We start from the raw sequence: 25684 nt of genomic DNA on the forward strand, positions 1-25684 counted from the left end.
TTTCTATATCTTATATATCTCTTCTATTATTATATCACTTATATATCTTACCCACTTTTTTAACTTATGTCTCTTTCCCTTATACAACTCTATTAACTTTAAACTTATATCCTCCTGTTCCTTATTTTTTCCTCCAGTATTCCTATTTTTATTTTACCAAGGATCTCTAGATATTTATTTGAATTAGTGACTGCGCCTCCGGAAATCCTTTTATGGCATTAAATATTACTACTTTCGGTAGATATCATTCCTTACTCTTATATACAGTCGTGACTATCCCTTTATCTAAATCTCGTATTAATTATCTATCTTCCCCGCTCACAAGCTCGGTTGTTTTTTTAGAACAGTGCATCAAAGAATTAAAATATCAGGCAACACTCTATTAATATTTAAAAAACAAAGATTTAATTCACATAGGACAAGTTTTACACTGCATTTTCAATAATAAAAAGAAACATCACAATTCAAATCCTCATAAATAGACTAGTTAAATTCCTGCATTTTCTCACACAAATCATATTACATATTTAACTAATTTTCTTAATATCACATAAATCATTTATACTGAGCAATGGTACTTATTACTTAAATATTAACTCTTACTCATCTAGCACATAAACAATATCTTTTACACAAAAGATATTTGCTCTTTCCTTTCTATGCTGGGAATATTCTATAGGCAGGTTTCAGCAAACAGTTATACTATGACATAATTCAACCTACAAATTCCTGACACTTAATTACTTTATAATTCTTTAACTGTTAGATTTGACTATTTAGATCAGCCTCTACTTACTTACAGTCCATTAATAAGTGTTCTCTTAAAAGCTCAAGGAAATTTAACAAATGGGACAACTCACTTTACAGCTGTTACCCTCTGTGTACTTGACTTCGAACTGGATTTCCACTCTGTGTCAGGTCTTTTTTCTCAATCCCTCTTTATGCTGGCGATGAGTCACTGATGCTTCCTTGGGACGCTGTACTGCCGCACTTTGGATGAAGATTATCGGCTTGTGGAATGCTTGCATGCGCGTTGGATTAATGGAGCAATTTCTTCCCTCTGACAACAGCTCCCGGCGAAGACTCGTCAATTCGTCATCGACTATCAGCTTTGCCTGGCGGATTGGCTCCTCATCATCTTTCTTTCAGATCATTGGCATAATTTCTCCCGACATCGCGTCCTCAATGACTTACATCTGCCGGACAACCGTTGGCGACTTCTCGATCCTGACTTCGGGATCCTTGATGAAAATTTCTCGAACAGATGATTGCGATCTTTTTGCTAACGCCTTTTATTCGGTCACTTCCGAATCCTTGTGTGGAGATATGTGAACCCCGAACATTTCGGCGAAATCCCTCGATCCTTTTCTTTGACTGACCCTTCCTTTGTTTTTCACCTACCCTCCCCAAATCCTATTCGTTCTGGCAGCGGACATTTGTTTGAAGCTGTTGTCGGTCCACCTAGCAAAGACCTTGAGCTTCCCATGTAGAACACGCACAAAGTTTGACGTCTTTGCAAAAATCTAAAATTATACTGCTTACTATTGGCAAGGTATTGCCTTAATACTATACCTTCTAGAATATTCCCTTATTTGGCATAGAGCACATACAAATTCCCATTGGGATTATTTACATATAACATACAACTATTTACAAGTTAATAAAGTTACTGGGCTCGACCTTGGTAAACTTTATGTAAAAATATTTAGACTTGTTATAGCTACATAAATATTTTTACAGGTCCATGGGAAGTATTTCATGTTTCTCCTAACACTCATATCTATCTACCACTAAGAGATATGCCATCTAAAAGTCTCAGGCTCCCCCTCGGGAATCCCGAAAATATTTTTACTATATATTCACACATTTATTTTTAAAGACCTCTGATTTAATCAGTTCTTTAATTTTGATCTAAGGTACACCAGCCTATGTATCTTACAAACAACACGTCACCTGGAAGAAAGCTGTGGACAAGAAACTAGCATCGTGAAATATGGGACTGGACTATCCAAACCTGGTAGGCCTTTTCAGGATGCACAATGGAAAATGAATATGATTATTTTGAAAGATTATATAAATATATGTATACATATATATAAAATCTCAAAATCAGCATAATTATTTATCCATAATATTTAATTCTCAACCATATCAAAGCTTGCTAATGGGATCTTCTAATCTCATTAGCAAGTTAATCTCAAGAAAAATAGTGTTTAAGGTATTTTGTGAGGAATAAGATGGGAGCCTTATTCCTAATAATGAACAGGATGAAGCTTACACTTGGATAAAGGATTAAACTAAATTTATTATAGTCTAACCAAGTGAAAAATAAACTCCCAACATCTTTCTCTAAATCCAGAGTAATTCAATAATAAGGGTACAACTTGTTGGCAACTCCTATAGGTAAATATGACCCCTCCTATTGCTTCTGCCTTAGTATCTCCACGTTTGGGTCTGCCTCCCACTGACAAGACCTCAATAAAGGTTGAAACCGGTCTGGGTAGTGGCCCTTCCCTTAATGCATAGCAGTATACTTGTCTGCAAGAAGATGTGCTTTGCATTATGGGAGATACTGAGACAAGGAGTGATGAGAGCTTGGTCCACCTTTGCTCGGAGTTGCACCACCTTACCTCAGTCCTGAAGATATTTTCAGGTGCAAACTTTGTTTGTTTACACTTGGATAAAGGATTAAACTAAATTTATTATGAACTATCAAAACCTACTATTCCATTTTATCATATAATGCAAAATTTAATATTAAAACATGCGTATTAAATTCTCACAGTTGTGAGCATCAGGAAATGAACAGAATTTATTCAGTTATAATAATGTCTATTTAATCACTATAATCCGAATGAAAAACACAAAAAAAATTTACCTCCAGAGAAAATGAATGGCTGAGTTGGTTGAGCAAACCCACTGTTTGGAGAAGCAGCAGCAGTAGCAGCTGAAATAAATTTTTTTTAAAATATTTAACTACACTAACACACATTATTTTAAATGTCATTAAATATAAATACCACAACAAAATATACTCATAAAATTTACATAATGATTTATACTTGCCAAACAAAAAAAGTACAAAGTACTGGCTGAATCTGCAGTTACTGGACAACTTTCAAATTAGAAGAAAAGAATAGGAAAAAGGAAATAGCTCACTGGTACTGTAGCATTAGTTGCAAAGTTTGAGAATAACAATCCATCCATGATACATACTATTGGGTTGGCAAATAAGTTCGTTCGATTTTTCAGAGTGGAATGAAACCCATTTTATTTAATATATATATATAATATATACTAGTCAGTTATATATTGATCCTCTTTATCAATGACCCCTTGCCATCTGTCCACCAACTTCATTATGGCACGTTCATAAAACTCCTGAGGTTTACTGGCGAAAAACTGATCCAGGTGTCTTTTGACAGCCTCCTCATCAGCAAAGGTTTTCCTGTTCAGAGAATTCTGCAACGATCGGAATAAGTGGCAATTGGAAAGTGCCAGGTCCAGTGAATACGGAGGATGCGGCAAAACATCCCAGCCAAGACGTAACAATTTACTCCGGGTTATTAATGATGTGAGAGGAATAAGATGGGAGCATTATTCCTAATAATGAACAGGATGAACTATCAAACTTACTATTCTATTTTATCATATAATGCAAAAGTCTGGCGTTGTCGTGGTGAAAGACAACTCCTTTCCGATTTGCCAATTCAGGACGTTTTGTGCTAATTGCACGGGCCAGTTGCATTAACTGTGAGCAAGAGACAGTTGAATCAATCGTTCTGCCTGACGGTAACACCTTGTAGTGGACAACACCTTTATAATCCCACCACACACACACAGAGAGCATGATCTTCTTTGGGTGCAATCGAGGTTATTCGCGGCGGTTTGCTCTTGTGCCCCCATGATCTTTTATGTACCACGTTATTGTACACGACCCATTTTCCATCTCCCATAATCATCTGCTTCAAAAATGGGTCGTTTTCTTGGCGATATCGCAGCAAATCACAGATAGATATGTGAGCAGTCATATTTTGGTCTCAGTCAATTCATGCGGCACCCAAACATTGAGTTTTGAAACATATCCCAGCTTGTGCAAATGGTTTTCAACGCTTGTATGGGATATGTTCAGTACTGCAGCAATCTGCCGCACTGTTTGTGAGGGATTTTTGTCAACAATATCCTTCACAACACTCGAATCAACCTCGGTCGGGTGACCAGTGCGATGCGCATCACTGATGTCGAAATCTCCAGAACGGAATTTGGCAAATCACTTTTGGAATATGTGTTCTGTTAAGACACTATCCCCATATACGCTGCATATTTTTTATGGGCTTCCACAGCTCGTTTGCCTTTTTTAAAATAAAAAAAAGCAAAATATGCTGGTAATGTACGTTATTTCCCTCCATTTCTAAAAATGTTACACACACATGCAACTGAAGTAGGCCGAACGAAAATTCACTGAAAGGTTATGTGAAATGTCGCCTTTCAACTGCGCAATAGCGTTGCGTGGTACCGCAACAATAGTGACAGGCGAAGCGGCATAAACTTATACTAACGCATAAGCCGAACAAACTTATTTGTCAACCCAATATATGGCCAGAAATTTCTATGAAGCAAGATGGAAGCTTGAATAATGGCTTTTTGTGTCAAATCTAACTGAAAGCCTTAGTAATATTATGATAAATCAGCTGATTTCTCCAAACCTTTCTATGGTATTTGTTCAAAGGCAAGGGACATAAACACAAGATCTATTAATGCACAGCAAGAGAATCTATACTAGTGATAGTTTATTATTTTCCATAAAACACAGGTGCTGACCGTGAAAGAATTCCTCTACTATTTTGGCAAGAATGAAAGCGAAAGTAATTGGATGATAAAGGAATGTCATCCTTTTTTAGGAAGTGGATGGCTGCAGATATATAGGAGAACATAAAAAAATGACATAAAACAGGAGTCAACTGTGAACCAACACTTTCGGAATAATCAGAGAAATGTTATCAGGAGATCAAGAAACTTTCCAGTATTCAGTTTAGAAAACTCTTCCAATTCCTATCTGATTAGAAATCAAAGAAATTGAATGTTGTGAGTTTGGAATAGCAGGAGAATATTTACAAAGCTCATCAACTACACAAATTCAAAGAAAAGTAAGGAGCTAGGAAATTTATTATGATGCTAGCTTTCCACTTTTCATAATCAGTTTTGCATCAGTTATAATCTACTGTATTTTTCTTTGCTTGTAAATGTATAGAGATTTAGTATAGGCAAAAAAAAGAACATGGAGATTTTAATGTAAACCAGTTGTGATATGATTGTTTGTTTCTCTTTCTCTCTGAAATGAACAGACTTAGTACACCTCTTGGATAATCAAGGTTTAAATAAGTGATAATATAAACTTGAATAAGAATGGATGTTTTTAATATTGATCTGGTGATGCATTTTGTGCAAAATTTAGATAAGAATTGAAAACCAAGTAAATGAGTATAAATAATGAAGATCAACCCTAACTTCACATTCCTTTAATGTCTCAAAAGTGACAAACATCCATAGTATACTAAAAAAAGTTACATCATCATCACCCACAGAAAAAGCCAATCTACCTGCTTCCTACTTCTCCTCCAATTACTGCACTGCTGATTTTGGTAAAATATCCCCAACTATCCCACACACTCTACAGTCAATTCCCAGTGTGTCCTTTTGCCAAAAAGAGATTAGGAGAATTCAGCTCAAATTGGATACAAAAAACGTCTCCTGGCCCCAATGGTATTCCTTCAATTGTCCTAAAGGTCTGTATTGTAGAGTTGACTCCCATCCTGTGTCATCTTTTTTACACACTCCTATTCCACCTATATCTATCCAGCAGTATGGAAATTAGTTCATATTCAACCTATCCCTAAAAAGAGAGACAAATTAATATTCTCAAACTACTGTCCAATTTCTCTTACTCCAGTATTTTCCAAAGTAATACAAAGAACTATCAACACTCAACTGCTATGCTATCCAAAAGATGCTCAGCTAATAAATGATCACTAATATTGGTTCAGTCACTGTCAGTCAACAGGTGATCTACTCACTTATATCCACACCTGGACAAATACCATGGAAAAGTCTGGCAAGTCCCTTGATATCTCTAAGGCCTTTGACTGCGTCTGGCACAAAGGCCTGTTAAGTAAACTCCTATCGATTCGTCAACTCCCTGACTCTGCACCAGCTTTCTGACTGGATGCTCACTTTGGGTGATGGTAGGCAGTTACTTATCTTCTAAGTATACAACCAATGCAGGGGGTTCCACAAGGCTCTGTTCTTACCCACTCTATTCCTTCTATATATAAATGACTTACTCCAGCAGACTACCAAACCAATACATAGTGTTGCTGATGACAGCACATTGCATTTCTCCCTTTCATTTGACAAATCTGCCAATTCACAAATCACCACAATCTCCACTACTACCACCATAAAATACAAATCTCTGAAACATTCATCAATGGGGGTTTGGATAACTTGGTCAATTTCAATGCAAACAAAACGTAACTCTGTCTTATATCACCCAAAAAAAAACCCTTCTCTTGTAGCCTTGCTTTTGCAATACCCAAATCCACATGCATGATGAGATTTATCTTTTTGGAATAACACTGATTTCAAATTTCTCTTGGCACAAACACATTACAAATATTGTCTCCTCTACCTCCAAAAAGTTAGGTTTTCTTTTTTGCTCAAAGTGTTATTTTAACTCCAAACAACTCTTTTAATTTTGAACAAATCACAAATCCATCTGACCATTGAATATTGGTCAGATGGATTTGTTAAAAGCAAAACTTATAAACTTATATGGGGTGCTCCCAAAAGTTCCCTAAAGATACTAGAACTCTGCACAGAAAAGGGCAGTCAGATTGATTAATGATTCTCCACTCACTAATACAATCCCCTTCACTTTCACACAGGTCCTCAGTTTCTGCTACTTGCATCTTCTACAAATACTATGGCAACTGTTCATTGAATTAGCATCAATAATACCCCCCCCCCACTCCCTGTCAAATCAGTTCAAATGTGTGCAATAACTAACCAGCACTCCTTAACTGTGTATCTCCAAACTCACAGAACAAATTCCTCCTTCTCTTCATTTAACCCTTCTGCTGCTGCTGCCCTCTGAAACTGTCTTCCATCTTATGTTTCCCAAGGAATACATTCCATAGCTTTTTAAGATAAATGTAAATGAGTTCCTTCTTGCCCATCTATAGTACTAGCATACTATAGGTTGGTAGGTTCCCCATTAAGAAGATCACTAGTGAGAAAAAGATCCAATGTTTGGAAGATAGCACACACAATTTGTAAGATTACTAGTGATAGGTAAATGTTTCAATATTTCTACATGGTAGATCAGTGCAATCAGAAAAGAAAAAATGCCAGAATCATGAACATTAAAATTTCCAAGAAATATTTCATTATTAGAAAAGTAAGATGAAAGAAAATCAGCATTTAGAGAAAGGAAACCAAAAAAGTCCAGAAGTTGGTACATTAAGAAATAAAAAGGGATTAAGTTGAACACACTCTGACATGGAGTATCAGAGCAAATAACGTACAAATGTCACCTTCATGTGATAAACATCAAAGATTATGTATAATTGAGAAAAGTCACTTAGCATGAAACAAGCTAATTGCTGCTGTTTGCAGAGAATCTATTTCAGGTTACAATGTCACATTTAGTTGGTTACTTCATGGTAAGCTTGAGTGTTCTCTAAAGATGAAATGGAATATCCTATCCTCTTAATGGTCATATTTCATTGTGGCAAAATTAATAATTGACAAAACATGTATTATGACCAACACATCCCAATAGGTGCAATGAGGTAAAAATATACAAATAAAAAAATCTATTTATGACATAAAACATATAATAAAATTCCAATTACATAAATAAAACTTCTGATTTTTTTTACTCATCAACCAAAAATTCCCACTCACTATGGATGAGCAAATGAGTGCCCAAATACACTCTAATGCCCGAATACACCCCAAACCCAGGTGTATTCTTAGAATCACAGAGGTTATTATATGCACATTTGATGTACTTTTTGAAAAGGGAGAGAGAAATAGGAAAAATAAAGAAGTTACAACAGCAATTTTTTTTTTTTTTTTTTTTAAAGTCAACTTTCATTACTGCTGGAAGTGTTTCTAAACTTATTATGCATTTTTAAAATTTAAATTATTGCAGAAACACACAAAGAAAAAAAATTTCTCCGCTATGATGCATTCTTTGTAATGTTTAAACTATGATCCTTGAAATACAAAAGCAAAATGTCAAAGAAGTTTCCCATACAAAAAAAATAGGACTGTCAATCTATTAAAAGAACAAGTTATTTAAATGACTAATATTCTACAGGTATTTTTCCGGTTTCAAAATACTTATTCAAAAATTATCCAATGCATTTTAAAGTCCATCCCCCCCCCACCAAAGAGTTGGCAATTAATTTCAGAATTAAGTTTTTCAGCATTAGAAATTTATTAATGTAATTACAAAAATTCTTAGAATAGCCTGCATTTGTTTCTAATAACAGGTTTCTTTTCCTTTCCATTATTTACTGTGCTAAAAAAGCATTTCTATATGATGACAGTAATGTGAAAATTTTAATCTAGTTTTGCTTTTAACACTTCTATTATCACTGGCTATTATGGAATTTTTCCATGTTCATCACCATCATCATCATCATCAAATTCCTGACGTACCCTCAAGTGGTATACAGGATATGATAGTACTACATGAAAAACTTATATCATATTAACTTCTTATATACAATTTTCCTTCAAATCAATCAGTTACCTGTCAAGACTCCAACATTATCAGATATTATATTTCGGTCTTCTAAGGCACTTTTTACTGTATCAATCCACCTACATTGGTCTTCCTCTGGGTCTTTTTAATGCCAACCTAGCAGAGAACACTTGTTTTGCTATTCTTTCCTCTCCCATTCTGTTTAAGTGAACGTACCACCTGAGATTAGCTCTGCTAACATATTCCTGGATGCTACAAGGGGGGGGGGGGGGGGGTAGATGGCGTTGGTGAAGACAAGAGAGTTGTAGAGTAGATGCTCTTCCTCGATGAGTCTTTGGACTCCCTGGAGGTGTCATGTAATAATAATAATAATAATAATAGTAACAATATTGCCAGTGATGCCATCTGTTCAGTCCCTTAATCTTTCTCACGACTCTCATATCTGTGGTCTCTAGTCTTTGGTCAAGTGTTTTATTTCTAACTCAGCTGTCAGATCCATAATTTAAAATCGGTTGAACACTGTTTTATATACAGCTAATTTAGGGTTTTAACTAATTTCTCTCTTACTCTATATAATCCCTTCATTTTAGACAAATTATGGACTCTACAACCGTGTCATTTCCAGAACATTTCAACCTTCATATTAAGATCATCATCTGGAGTATATACAGAATGCTAAAGAGACAATGATTTGATCAACGGTTATTCTACTGGCCTGACCTCTAATGGAAAAAAATAAAACATAAAAAGGGTATGTGGATAGAATATGTGTATTCTATATTCTAGGGTGGGTGATAAGAATCTCACAGGCCTCCTCAAATTTACGTTCATACATGTTTTGGTGTGATGTAAACAAGAGGTGCTTTTTCAGTCAATACTATGTAAAGTGTTCAGGGATATAAATTTATTACCAGTTATTCGATTTAGTTAGGGAGTCTTAGAGACTTGTACTGGATTTATTTAAAAGGTATAAAATCATCTGCATAAAGTAAAGAGCTGAGATTAACATTTCAAATTTTGATATCAGCTTTAATAGCACTTTCCTTCATAATGTGATCTATATAGATAACGAATAACAGAGGGGATAGTGTACATCCTTGTGTGACACCAGATTTAACATCAAACATCTTCCCGTACTTCCTTCAATTCTAACTGCTGACTTACAACTCAAATAAAGACTAAGTATTGCTTGATATAATGTCCCATTGATACCATATAACTGTAGTGTTTTGAATAGCTTTTCTTTTGGTACTACCTTGTCATATGCCTTTTCCAGATCTACAAAACAAATCTTTGTTATATTCCCATGACTTCTCAACTATTTGTTGTAAAGTGAAAATCTGATCCTGACAGCCTCTATCTGGCCTGAATCCAGCTTGTTCTTCCCTGAGCTTCCCTTTCACAAACCTTCTCAACCGTTTCTCAAGTATATTTAAATAAATCTTACCAGGAGCACTGAGTAAAGAAATGCCTCTGTAATTCTCACATTCAGTTTTATTTCCCTTTTTGCATATAGGTACTAAGAGAGCTCTAACTTGAATCATCTGAATTTGTCCTGAAATATGCAGTGCAGGTACTGTAAGAATTTTATACCTCCATACTTGAGAATTTCCGCTCAAACATCATCTACCCCTTCTGCCTTTCAACATTTCAAGCTTCTGATGACTTTTCCCACTTCAAGTATGGATATGTACTCCTGATTGCATGCCTGTTGAGTGTTTTTTTTTTTTTAATCACTGTGCTGTCACTGCTTGTTTCATTTAGCAATTTTTTTGAAGTGGAAAGTTTATTTTTCACTTGGTTAGAGTATAATAAATTTAGTTTAATCCTTTATCCAAGTGTGAGCAAACAAAGTTTGTGCCTGAAAATATCTTCAGGACTGGAGTAAGGTAGTACAACCTATAGGTAAAGATGACCTAGCTATTGCTTCTACCTGGTATCTCCACTTCTGGGCCTGGCTCCCACTGAAGAGACCTCAATAAAGGTCGAAACTAGTCTGGGTAGTTGCCCTTCCCTTAATGCATAACATTATACATATCTGCAAGGAGATGTGTTTTGCATTATGGGAGATACTGGGATAGGAGTGATGTTAGCTTAGTCCACCGTTTCTACGAGTTGTCTGGTGTTGTACTACCTTACCCAAGTCCTGAAGATATTTTCAGGCACAAACTTTGTTTGCTCACACTTGGATAAAGGATTAAACTAAATTTATTATAATTTTTTGAAGTAATTATACATATACTGCATACAGCAAGGATATCTTTTTTTTCTATGGTTTCATGTCACCTTTATTATTTCTAATTCCTTCTGCAGCACTCTTTCCTCCATTTCTGAGCTTTTTCAACAGTCTCCAGAATATCTTGCCACCTTCTGGATATTTATTTTCTATGTTCTTATCAGTCTTCCCATGACTTTTGTTTAGTTTTCTTATGCTTATGCTCTTAGAGAATACAGAGACAAATGTATTCTCTAAGAGCATAAGCTTCAATGCCTCTTACTCCTGCGTTCATGTTACACATTTAAATCCTAATATTTTGCTTTTCTTTTAGAGCATCAAGGTAACATTTTAGAATTATGTCAGAATAATGCTGATAAGAGCTTACTAAATTTCTGTTCATCACATGGACTAGTCATCACTAACACCATGTTCAAACATACAGATGTGCACAAATTCAGGTGGAGAGAAGACACGAGAAATAAGAAGTCTCACTGACCATATTATTGATACTAATATCTTCCCATTAGTGTAAGACACAAGTGGACAGGGATATGAAATATATCTGTGTACTCTTGTGTACCATTTAGTTTTGAACAAGATAAAAATGAATTTCATAATGAAAAGGAAAATAAGGCAATAGCTGACTTATCTCCTTTTTGGGAACAGGCTAGATAGATGCCAAAGTGTATGATATCTTGAAGCAATGATGCAAGTTCTGAGTACAAGCTTCCAAAAGGCAGGGTGGTGAATGGGCAATGAAAGACATCACCTACATGTACACGTGGCAAATTATCTTTCAAGAATTTACAATTCATGGTCGCAATACATCATTCTCAAAAATATTATCCTCAGTACACAATCTTGTGAATTTTAGAAATGAAAGTGTTTCTGCAGTCAATAAATACCAAAAACCTGCCAAGAAATTATATTCTTGTTTAATCCTTTATACAAGCATAAACAAACAAAATTTGTGCATGAACTACTTAGGCTTATGCCTTCACATTAATTGCTATAGCATCCCATAATGCCAAGTACATCCTTCTGGACATGTACAATGCTATGCGTTATAGGAAGGGCCACTACCCAGACCAGTTTCGACCTTCATCGGAGATCTCATATCTGTGAGAACTAGATCCACAAGATATACCATACTTGAAGTAATGAATTCATATTTCCCATATACAAGTAGTAGAAAGGTGTATCACTCCATTATTAAAATACAATGGATCAGATAGTTGTACAATTTTTCCCCACATAGAATTTAAATCTAAATTAAATTTATAACTGAAAAAAATTTCTACAACTATCTATCTGAGCTAGTGTATTTTAATAATAAGGCGATACACCTTTTCACTACTTGTATATGGTTAATATATGACTGTTACTTCAACTATAGTATCTCTCTCTTCTCTCAACTGATCATAGCTAACACAACTGCCCCCAGAGGGAGAGCTTAATTGCTCACAAATCTCCCATTCGCAAACAACTCTCAATTACAGATAAAGGGGAATATGAAAAGCACTAGTGCTTCACCCATCCTGTCAGTAACGTTAATGGTATAGTATCTCTTCTGGATCTGGTTCTCATTGATATGAGAGCTCAAGAATCCATAAAAAGTTGCAGACCTTCTCCGGTACTACCTGGGTTTTCATTTTCTCCCTGAAATAAATGATTATAAAGGTCCAAAAGCTGAGATTATTTCTGAATACTACAACATTCTGTGCTTAACTCTAAGACAGAATGTTGACTGCTAAAATACTCTGGAATTGACATTCTTTTCATTAAAGAAAAAGTAAAATTTGGTATAAAGAAATTTTTAATCACTTTCACAGCAAAGTTCCACAGTTGGGCATTGACAACAATACAGTGGTGCCTTGGTTAACAACAGCCTCATTTAATGGCGTACTTGGTTAACGATGAGTGGCTGTAAGAAAAATATCTCTTGGTTGATGACACTCAATTATGTGAACCTCTATCCGATCTAAAAAACTGAAATTGTCCGATCGCACTCAGCGACACACCGGAAGACATTGTCGAATAGAGAAGAGCCATGCAGCACAGCTGTGAAGCTAAGATATGTTTGACCCATCATAGCCAGCTGTTTACGTTTTCCGTTTATTGTTTCTTTTCTTGCAGTGACCACAAATTTTTTATTTTAAAATTTGTGGTCATAAATGCATTTTATGATGAAAATGAATATTTAAGCATTTATTTTTTGTGTGTTGGTTCATTATAGACAATAAATCGGCAGGTGTGTGTCACTGTTCGTTCACCATCAAAAGGCAAAATTAAATCTCATCTGTATAATAATCGTCGTATCTATAAGTTGATAATCAGTGTATGTTACAGTAAGTGCTGTATCTAATATCGTCACCTTAGGTTCAAAGCTGTATAACTGAGAGACCTCCACAGAGCCTTTAAAGGAATGCGGAGAACCGACCAAGGCTTCTGAAATAATGTCCAATCCGCACCTTCTCGTGGTGCACCCTGCTGGGTATCTACTGAACGAACAAGGATGGGCTGGCAATTTGGGATTTAGCCGACCAAATTGTATTCTTATTGGTTAAACTAAAATAAAAAATGATGGTACGACATGACAAAATTTCATGCCGGCTGGGGCATTGTCCGGTTAAACAAGGCCCCCGTTGTTTTTGCAAGGGAACCAGGGCGAACAGTGAAAAGTCAGCTACTGGAACAAATCTGAAAACAAACCCCAACTCAACATCACTAGAGTTAAAGATTGGTACTATCAACATAAGAAACCTGAATGGCAAAGAAATGGAGCTAGCTGAGGAATTAGATAAGTACCAGATCGACATAATAAGGGTGACAAACAAAAAAGACCAAAACTGGTGAGATCTTTCTGAGCAATAAATAAAAAATGTTATATTCAGGCAATGACAATCAAGGAAAAGAAGGAGTAACCATAGTATACAACACAAAATAGGAGGCTAATCTTCTTGAATGGCAGTCAGTCTCAAGTAGAGTAATGTGGGCAAATATGAGAATGGGGAACTGGACAATGAGACTTATTTGTGCCTATGGTCCCACAGAAGGTTCTACTAAGGTAGAAGTGGGGGAATTTTTTGAGGCTTTAAAAAAAGCAACTGACACAATGAAAAAGGAAAAGTTGGTCCTTGTTGGAGTTCTAAATAGCAGAGTAGGAAATGATTATAAGACATACAAAAATATTTTGGGAAAATTTGGAGAAAAGAGCAAAGCTAATAATAATGGCAAATATCTGTTGGATTTCTTCTCAGGACATGGACTGGTTATTACTAACACCATGTTCCAACATAAAAATGTGCACAAATTCACATGGAGAGAAGAGGCAAGGAATAAGAAAAGTCTCATTGACTATGTTATTGTTGATAGTGATGTTTTCTCAATGGTGCAGGACACCAGAGTGTACAGAGGATTTGAAATTGGAAGTGATCACTATTTAGTCTTGAGCAGGATAAAATTGAATTTCATATTGAAAAGAATAACATGTAAGAAAGTTTTAAAGCGAATAAAAGTTGAGCAGCTGATCAGATGTGAACTGTAGACTAAAATACACAAAGATTATTGAAGAAAAAATGAGAGTTTGAGAACAGGAATCAAACCTTGGAGATTCAGTGGCAAACTCTGAAGAAAACATTGATTGATTCTGCCAGAGAGGCATTTGGTGAGGTTGTCTGCAAGGATAAAAAAATCAGAACTCCTTGGTGGACACAGGAAGTTAAAGAGGCAGTGAAGGAAAAGAAGAAAGCATATCAAAAGTTCCTGTCAAATAAGTCAGCTGGTGCTCTTAGAGAATACAGAGACAAATGCAGGAATGCTAAACACTGTGTAAAATTAGCTAAACAAAAGTCATGGGAGGACTTTGGAAAGAATATAGAAAATAAATATCAAGAAGGTGGCAAAATATTCTGGATGGTTATTGAAGAAGCTTAGGAATGGAGGAAAGAATGCTGTAAAAGAAGTTAGAGATGATAAAGGTGACATGAAAACGGGAGAAGAGGATATCCTTGAAGTATGGAGTAATTACTTTGAAAAACTGCTAAATGAAACAAGCAGTGATGACAGCACAGTGGTAAAAAACACTGACCAGGCATGCAGTCAGGAATACATATCCATACTTGAAGTAGAAAAAGCCATCAAAGGCTTGAAATGTGGAAAAGGCAGCAGGAGTAGATGATATTCAAACAGAAATGCTGAAGTATGGTGGTATAAGAGGCTTACAGTGGCTGCACTGCATAGTTCAGAAAGCCTGGAGAGAGGGACGAATTCCCGATGATTGGTGTAGAGCTCTCATAGTATCCATATATAAAAAGGGAAATAAAACTGAATGTGAGAATTACAGAGGTATTTCCCTACTGAGTGTTCCTGGCAAGATCTATGCAAGTATACTTGAGAAACGGTTGAGAAGAATTGTGGAAGAAAAGCTTGGTGAAGAACAAGCTGGATTCAGGCCAAATAGAGGCGTGTCAGGATCAGATCTTCACTTAAAGACAAATAGTCGAGAAAGCATGGAAATATAACAGAGATCTGTATTTAAGTTTTGTCAATTTGGAAAAGGCATATGACAAGGTGCCAAGAGAGAAGCTATTCAATACGCTACAGTTTGGTGTCAATGGGACTTTATATCAAGCAATACTTAGTCTTTATTTGAGTTGTAAGTCAGCAGTTAGAATTGAAGAAAGTACAGGAAGATGGTTTAATGTTAAATCTGGTGTGAGACAAGGATGTACATTATCCCCTCTGTTATTCATTATCTATATGGATCACATTACGAGGGAAAGTGGTATTAAACATGATATCAAAATTGGAGATGTTAATGTCAGCTCTTTTCTTTATGCGGATGATGTTATACTTCTAAATAAATCCGCTACAAGTCTGCAAGATTCTCTGACTAAATTGAATAGCTGTTGTAATAGATATGGTATGAAGGTCAGCAATAAAAAGACAATAGGCAGAATCATTGAAAATGTCAAATGTGTTGTGAATGGAGAACCTGTGGAACAAGTGAAACATTTCAGCAAAATCAGCAAAGCTGGTATGGTAGGAAGTCAATTGAATAAATTCATATGGAATAAGAGAGAAATTAATGAGAACACTAAATTAGCTGTATACACGACAGTGTTCAAACCAGTTTTAACTTATGGATCTGAGAGCTGGGTCAGAAGTAAAACACTTGACCAAAGACTAGAGACAGCAGATATGAGTCCTGAGAAAGATTATAGGCATGAACAGATGATATCAATGGCAATATCATATTAAAAACAAGGATATTACTAAAGAACTTGACATTGTCAACATCCAGGATTGTGTTAGCAGAGCTAATCTCAGGTGGTATGGTCACTTAAAGAGAATGGGCGAAGAAAGATTAGCAAAACAAGTGTTCTCTGCCAGGTTGGCAGCAAAACGACCCAGAGGAAGTCCAAGATATAGGTGGATTGATACGGTACAAAGTGCCTTAGACGATAGAAATATAAGATCTGATAATGTTGGAGTCTTGACAAGTAACAGACTGATTTGGAGGAAAATTATAGATAGGAAGTTAGTAACAATGTAATTTTTTTCACGTAGTACTATCATATCCTGTACACCCCTTGAGGGTAAATGGCAGGAATTTGATGATGATGATGATGATGATGATACAAGCAAAATGCACTAAGTCAAAAATTACAGGTTTTGAATTTAACTGTTAACTTTTATTTCAAAAAGTTTTTTTTTTTTATTTGATCTTTTACTTTTATTTCAGGAGACGATATGTTCTTTGTATCCCTTGTCTTAGTGTTGTACAATTTGTAATACCGTATTTTGCGTATCTTTTTTTTTTATAGAGTGAATTTTTTTGCCGTGTGACAAAATGGGTCCCAAAAAAAAAAAGCTAATGAGGGAAAAAAAACAGAAAAATTTTCTCTAATGAACAGAAGAAAGAAATAATAGCAAAACATCATGAAAGCGTGAAAGTTATGCAGCTAGCTCAAATATATGAAACCAGTCATTCTACAATATCAACCATTTTGGCTAAGAAAGAAGAACTTATGGTAGCTAAGGGAACTTCAAGGTTGAATGTCAGAGGGCTTCGTTTTGAGCAAATGGAAAATCTATTACTAATTTGGATCAAAGAAAGAGAAATGGTGGGCGATACTACATCTCAAAATGCAATCTGTCAGAAAGCTAAACAGATTTATCAAGATTTGAAAAAGAAGACTTCGGGATCCCTGGAATCCTGGATGAGCTAGATGATGATGATTTCAAAACATAGCAGAAGTTGGTTTGACATCTTTAAAAAAAGAACAGGAATTCATAGTGTGGTCAGACACGGAGAGGCAGCTAGTGCTGACAAAGCAGCAGCAGCAGATAAATTTGTCAATAGCATTACAAGAATTATAGAAGGAGAATACCTACCTTAACAAGTCTTCAATTGTGATGAGACTGGGTTATTTTGGAAGAAAATGTCCAACAGGACATTTATCACAAAAGAAGAAAAAACACTTCCTGGGCATAAACCAATGAGTGATAGGTTAACATTGCTTTTAGCAGCAAATGCAAGTGGAGACTGCAAGGTGAAACCAATATTAATCTTCCACTCAGAGAATCTCTGAGCATTCAAAAAGTTCACTGTCTCCATATCCAATCTCGGTGTTTTGTGGGAGTCTAACAGCAAAACCTGGGTCACAAGAATAGAATTTAGAGACTGGATTCGCAAAGTGTTTAGACCAACTGTCAAAGTCTACCTTGAAGGAAAACAATCTGCATCTAAAAGCCATTTTAACCTTGGATAACGCACCTGGCCATCTAACGGGCATACAAGAAGAGCTACCAGAAGAATTAGATTTTATCTTCCACCCAAGACTACATCTCTGATTCAACCTATTATGACTGCTGAAATCAAAAATGTTTTGGCAAAGTGGGAGGAAGTTCAAAATGTTGCTATGAAATGGAATCCAAACAAATCTGAGGTTATCAGAACTGTAGATTTATTTAATGAAAAGTCCACGCAGCCTTTCAGAAACATTTTAAAAAAGAGGCAGAAGCAAACAACCCTAGACATGTTTTTTACAGGTCCATTTGTCAAAAAACTCCGAAGTGAGCCCAATTGTCCTTCTGGTGAAGATTGATAATTAAACTCTTTTTGTGAACAATTCATTTTATTAATGTTATTTTTTTTGTAGCAAATACATATATTGTACTGTATAATAAATAAATTATATTTACCATATTTTTATGACATTTTAAATGAGTTTTATCTGCATTTTTAATATGTACTATGGTTGTGGGGAGGAGATGGAACAAATTAATCGATTTTCAATTAAATCTTATGGGGAATCGCGCCTTGGATAACAACGGTTTTGGTTAACGACGATAATCCTGGAACAGATTACCATCGTTAACCAAGGCACCACTGTACTTTGTTTCATAACTTGCTGAAATTCCAAGGATACGCTAACGAGGGATCTTGCTTGGAGAATTGCATATGGACACCTTCCAGTCAATACCATCAAATGGAGGTAGTGTAACATCAGAGATCTAATCTGTGACATCTACTACCAACTGAAACAGACAATGCATTCTACAGTTGCCCTCTTGCCCTGCATATTTGGAACAGATTATGTAATATGTTAGACATTCCATACTTACAAAAGAAGAGGTTATTTTTTTTGCAGCACTCACCACCTGTCAGCAATAGTAAGAGAATTTTGATTTTTATAATTAATGAATTAAAATACCATTTATGAAAGGTTAGGAAAAAACATGGATTTGAAAACTAGCAACATGAGATATAAATGCTTTATAATATTGTATTATGGAAATTTTATTGTTCAGTAAGACAATTTTTGTATTTAGAAAGAAGCATTCTAGGCAGTGGCGGCTCATCCATAATGAATGAGCCACCACTGATTCTAGGAGATAACAAATTTTTGGCTAGGTGGCATAGACCACCCACATTATGCAATATTCAACAGAGAGCGAGATAAAATTCTATTTTTACTATGAGAAGTTTTTTAAATAGTTCCATCCTCTTAGTTCAATATGGTCTTATGGTCAATTGCAGGGATGACTGGAGAGTAATCCCAGACAGAGAAGGTCAACTCAAGGTGGTTAACTCAGACAAGGCTAACCACCTGGATATCAGTCATCTTTGTCTTAGTTTTTCAATTGGTTTTTTGGTTGTTCATCTGTATGAGACTGGTTGAAAAGGAAAACTGATAGCCTTTGGCTATATGATGGATATAAGAGCTGCAGCCTTTTTTCTCTATCTCTCATACTATCTATCTTTCTTTTCTCCTAATACTATATAGCTCCTCTGCACCCCTATACTAACTACTCTATGCCAACAAGGTAGTAGGCCTAGTTTCCAGCCTGACACACAAAATTTTTGCCAATTTTAAAACACCATGCATGACAGATAACACTATCTATGAGAAGGTTAGTGCCAGTTTCAACTCTCTACTTGTGTCATTCAGTTGGAGGCACTCATTTGACTAACACGTGGCACACTAAGTGGGTGTAGTGTTAAAAATTTAGTACTGCACTGTGATAAACTTTTTCCCTGAAGAAGAGCTTTCTTCAAGTGCTATCAAACAATGATTGGATGATGGTGTTTATAGGGAAGCTTCTTGTACAAATTCCACTATGAAGGAATGGGCTAAACAATTTTGCCTAGGAAGAGAAAGCATCAAAGATGATCCTTGTGATAGTCGGTCTGTGGAAGTGATGACTGAGGAAAATGTCTCTCTTCTTGTAGAGGAACTGCTCAATGACAGATGGCTGAAGCTCAAAGAAATCTTAACAGGGTTGGGGCTTTCTATAACAACTGTCTTTCACATCATTCATGAAAAGCTTCACATGATGAAGGTCAGTGCAAGGTGGGTGCCACAACTTCTCTCTTCAATTCAGAAGGAGCATTGAGCAACCTGTTTCTGCAAGTTTTTAGAGCTGTGCCAATGGAATTAGAGAGAAATGCTGGAATCCATTGTCACGGATTCCAGCATTTCGAAGGATGAAACCATGCTACTTTATTATGATCCTCTTTCCAAAAGGAAATCCATGGAGTGGCACAAACCAGATGAAGCACTGCCAAGGTCACTCAGTCCACTAAGAAGATCGTGGCAACAATCTTTTGGGATTGCCGGGAAATTTCTCGACTGACTTTGAGGAAAGAAATACCACTGTGAATGCAGAATATTATGCTTCACTCCTCCACAAACTGTGCAATGCCATAAAGGAGAAGAGACGAGGAATGCTGATTCATGGTGTTCGCCTGCTTCACAACAATGCCCCAGCCCATACAGCTACTGTTACAAAGGCTGCAGTGAAGGACTGTGACTTCCAGGAGATTGAACACCCACTCTACAGCCCAGATCTAGCACTCAGTGGATACTACCTCTTCTTGAAACTGAAGAATTGAAAAGACGTTTGAGGAAGATAATTTGCAGATGACAATGAGGTGAAAGAAGCAGTTTTAGGTCATTTTGCAGACAAAAGTACAGACTATTTTTTCAAGGGCATAGAAATGTTAATTCAAAGATGTGAAAAGTGTGTTGAAGTAAAGGGAGATTATGTTGAAAAGTGACACAGTTGTTTTCTTTCTATCTCCCCTAAAAGTTAGTCAGGCTGGAAACTTATGGCACCACTCTCGTATAACGAACACCCTTTTACTTTTTCCATCCTCACCTCAATAAAGGTCAAAACTGGTCTGGGTAGTGGCCTTTCTCATAGTGTTATATATGTCTAAAAGGATGTATGTTTTGCATTTTGGGATAATAAGGCAACTGTTACGAAATCATTAGCCTCTGTATATAGCCTAGTCATGATGATACTTCATGTGTAAACTTTGTTTGCTTACACTTGGATAAAGGATTAAACAAGAATATAATTTCTTTATTTATTGATTTTTTACATAGTCTGCAAACTCTGCTCTAGAGACCAAACATAGAACTTTTTTCAAGCAACTTCAGGCCTCCAGTAAGAGGAGCAGTGGTCTCACATTAGATGATGAAATTAATCTCTCACTGAAAGACAATCACAAACATCCAAAATAACAGTCTGTTTCTGCAGATACACTAACCACTCTGCCAACTGGACTCAGAATGGAAGATTCTAAGCTGGTATTAAATGGTCCATAAGTTATCTCTAAACTAAAAAAATGCTTGGATTCTTCTCCTCAGCCCTCGCAATAGTAATTAATGCATGTCAATTTTCCCACCCCATTCCAAAACATCGAGTTGGAGGAAACATCAAACCATCTAGAAGTGAAGCAAGAATCGAGATGCGGCATCCACAACTCCCTAAGATGAAAGGCCAAGTCTCTATAGTACTAAACACCATTATGTGGTAGAAGAGTTTATTTCTCAGCATAATACTACCACACTGCTTACTGAAAGTCTAAATGGTTAAAAATAATGTCAAGGTTACAGAAAAAAATATTACATTACAAGACCAAAGAGAAACTTTACATTTATATGTTACATTACAAGACTACATAGATTACAGAGAAAAAGATTTACTTTCCCCCTATTTCTTCCAGCAAGCAACATGAGTGATGTTTTCAGAGTTACAGCATCATAAACTCAAGACATCTCCTTTTCAAAGAAATAGCTTTAAAAGGGATCGTGTAGACTAGCTACTACAAAGTAGCTCAGATTTAACTTAATGGGAGACAGGAAGAGACTTTTGGGAGGCCTCCAGGTCAGCTAGTGATCAATCTTGCTGCCACAATTCTGCCAAATGCGATTGGTGGATATCCAAGTAATGGTATATCAAGGATACTGCTGAGGCCAAGATTTGCAGAGGAATTAAGTGAAATTCTCTGTGTTTATGATCTAGTAAAGAACATTACTGTATATTCCACTGCAATTCAACTCAACAGCCATGAAAAAGTTGAAAAAAAGAAAGATTACGTGAAAACTGATTCACTACACAAATACACCTGGTGTTAGTTTCTACCGAAAGAGAGATGTTGAGGAATTTGCTACTACCAATTATCTAACATGAACTGTTTACATGTTGCATCACTTCTCTTTCAACTCTTTCATTAACAATCCTGGTAAAAAGACTTCTACCATTCTAAACACCCAATATTTAATGCCCTATCCCCTTAATTTTTCAAACAAAATTCTGTTCTCTAAACTAAAGTCTCCTAGAACTGATGGCATTTCTCAAATTTCTGAAAGTCTGTGCTCTAAGAGTTCACTCTTGTTCAACATCACCTTTTTATCTCTCCTATTCTACTGGTATTTAGCTTGCAACTTGGAAATTAGCAATTTTCTTTCACTTCAATTCTTTCACAAGTAATAGAGAAGACTATTAAAACTACTTCTATTTTACCTGGAACTTTTCACCTAATTAATGATCACCAAGGCCTATTAACAGGAGATCTTGTTTATGCCATTCAACCTTGGATAAATGCTATGGAAAAAAGTTTGGGAAATCTCAAATGATTACACTGATACCACTAAAGTAGATCATGTTTTGCACAAAAGCCTACAAAATAAGATCCCAATCACATAACCTTTCTTCGACTTTCTGCAACTAGAATGTCAGCTTTCTCATACAATACGTATTACAGTAGATGGATCTTTATCCTCAAACTTTGCAATAAATCTTGGGTTCCACAACACAGTTCTTTGACGTATAGAAAGAGCTATAGGTATCAATGAAAGAATCTCCGGTTACTCCATTCAAATCTAGTTTTTCGCCTCCCCAATGATACTGCATGCCTCTTTCTCATTTGAAAAAGCATATGTATATCAGCAGTCTTCAACAGAACCCTTTGGATGGAAAGACCTTAGTTCAAATCCCATCTATGATATGAGGAATCTCTATTAGGAAAAAGCTCTGAATCTCATATGGAGGCTGGGAGCTTTTTTTTCTCCAGGTCTTCTGTCCTTAAAAATAGGCAAAAAAAAAAAAAAACCCAACTGTGAGATGGAAGAGATCAGAGCCACACCATGTTATCTCTCTATTGCAAATTATGGATCTCAGGTAGACATCCATAAGAGTCCACCTCCAGGATGGAGATGACAGGACACTACATCCATGATGTAGTGTCCTGTTACTACATCATGGATGTATGTAGTAAAGCTTAAGGTGCTAACACAGAGGAAAAAATATTAAACTCACTAATATTTCACTTGTTTTCTGCCCAGCATCATCAGAACACAATACCACCATCATCATCATCATCATCAAATTACTGCCATGTACCCTCAAGGGGTGTACAGGATATGATAGTTCTGTTTTTTTTTATCCTTGCAGATAACTTCACCACATGCCTCTCTAGCTGAGTCAATCAGGGCTTTCTTCAGAGTTTGCCACTGAATCTCCAAGGTTTGATTCCTGTTCCCAAACTCTTTCATTTTTTTCTTCAATAATCTTTGTGTATTTTAGTCTACAGTTCACATCTGAGAGCTGCTCAACTTTTATTCGCTTTATAACTTTCTTACATGTTATTCTTTTCACTATGAAATTCAATTTTATCCTGCTCAAGACTAAATAGTGATCACTTCCAATTTCAAATCCTCTGTACACTCTGGTGTCCTGCACCAGGGAGAAAACATCACTATCAACAATAACATAGTCAATGAGACTTTTCTTATTCCTAGCCTCTTCTCTCCATGTGAATTTATGCACATTTTTATGTTGGAACATGGTGTTAGTAATAACCAGTCCATGTCCCGAGCAGAAATCCAACAGATATTTGCCATTATTATTAGCTTTGCACTTTTCTCCAAATTTTCCCAAAATATTTTTGTATGTCTCACAATCATTTCCTACTCTGCTATTTAGATCCCCAACAAGGACCAATTTTTCCTTTTTCATTGTGTCAGTTGCTTTTTCTAAAGCCTCAAAAAATTCCTCCACTTCTACCTTAGTAGAATCTTCTGTGGGACCATAGGCACAAATAAGTCTCATTGTTCAGTTTCCCATTCTCATATTTGCCCACATTACTCTACTTGAGACTGACTGCCATTCAAGAAGATTAGCCTCCTATTTTGTGTTGAATACTATGGCTACTCCTTTTCCTTGATTGTCATTGCCTGAATATAACATTTTGTATTTATTGCTCAGAAAGATCTCACCAGTTTTGGTCTTTTTTTGTTTCAGTCACCCCTATTATGTTGATCTGGTACTTATCTAATTCCTCAGCTAGCTCCATTTCTTTGCCATTCAGGCTTCTTACGTTGATAGTACCAATCTTTAACTCTAGTGATGTTGAGTTGGGGTTTGTTTTCAGATTTGTTCCAGTAGCTGACTTTTCGCTGTTCGCCCTGGTTCCCTGGCGAAAACAACGGGGGCCTTGTTTAACCAGGCGACGCCCCAGCCGGCATGAAATTTTGTCATGTTGTACCATCATTTTTTATTTTGGTTTAACCAATAAGAATACAATTTGGTCGGCTAAATCCCAAATTGCCAGCCCATCCTCGTTCGTTCAGTATCCAAGTAGATATCCAACAGGGTGCACCATGAGAAGGTGAGGATTGCACATTTGGTCAGAAGCCCTGGTCGGTTCTCCACATTCCTTTAAAGGCTATGTGGAGGTCTCCTCTCAGTTATACAGCTTTGACCCTTAAGCACTACTAAACCAAATAATTCTAGAAACACTTTAAATTGTAACTAAAACCTAATGCCATAACATGGCATCCTCTATGGGTCAGATAACTACAAAGTTAATTCAGAGCAGTCTGGCTATTAGGTCTTAAAATGATAGTCTCCCAGATCTTTGGGAAACTATCATTTGTTGAGGTTGGGAGAGTGCTTCCTAATTGATGCTGATTCTAAGAACAGCCTCTCGGACCTGTAATAACTTCTATGTAATAAAGATGTTTTTCTCCATTTGATCCTGTGTGAAGGAGTATCCAGAGCATGGTCTGCTAATCCTAACTTGCCATACAAAAAGTAGCCAATTCTTTACAAATATGATCTTATACCACTTTCAAGCCTTTCATTCAATTAGCTACGTTCATATGTTCTCCTAAAGATAGACTGTTGACTATTGTTAACTGCAGGTAGTTAACATCTACCCCGAAGAACATAAAAATTACACCCAAGATCATCTGTATGGCAAATCAGGATTGACATACCATGCTGTGTATACTCCTTCACATAGGATCAGATGGGGAAAAAACATCTTTATTACACAGAAGTCATTACAGGTCTGAGAGGCAATTCTTAGAATCAGCATCAACTATGAAGCACTCTCCCAACCTCAACAAATATGATTGCATTAATTAACCAAAGATCTGGGAGACTATCATTTTAAGACCTAATAGCCAGACTTCTCTGAATTAACTTTGTAGTTATCTGACCCATAGAGGACGCACCCCACGTTAGGACATTAGGTTTTAGTTACAATTTTAAAGTGTTTCTACAATTTGGTTTAGTGCTGTGTGCCTGTCACAGTTGCACTGTGCTCTGATGATACTGGGTAGAAAAACCAACAAAATATTAGTGAGTTTAATAAATGCATTTTTCCTTCTGGTGTTAGTTATACAATTAAGCTTTATTATGGATACTTCTGGAACTATTCAACAGAATTCTTGACATAAATGTCAACAGCTATTAACTCTATGCAAATTGCAAAACCATCTGACGATTCAATACTATGTCACATGAGCTTTCTAAAACCATTTGACTCAGAACAGAAGAGGGCAATCAGGTTGATTAATGAGCCATCACTCACCAGTTCACACTCCACT

General features: G+C 36.2%; 1 protein-coding gene across 2 annotated transcripts in view; it reads right to left on the bottom strand.

Moving 5' to 3' along the window:
• The window catches only part of LOC150107633 (uncharacterized), a 271977-nt gene that overhangs the window by 26174 nt on the left and 220119 nt on the right, over positions 1-25684 (bottom strand). For both annotated transcript variants that reach the window (XM_090391984.1, XM_090391983.1), the window contains one exon: positions 2879-2947. In XM_090391984.1, the coding sequence (XP_090248110.1) occupies positions 2879-2947 (69 nt within the window). The remainder of the gene's footprint in view (positions 1-2878; positions 2948-25684) is intronic.

Source organism: Typopeltis vanoorti, chromosome 4 (assembly GCF_054136105.1).
Source record: "Typopeltis vanoorti isolate ZY-2024b chromosome 4, IOZ_Tvanoo_1.0, whole genome shotgun sequence".
NCBI classification, from domain to species: Eukaryota; Metazoa; Arthropoda; class Arachnida; order Uropygi; family Thelyphonidae; genus Typopeltis; species Typopeltis vanoorti.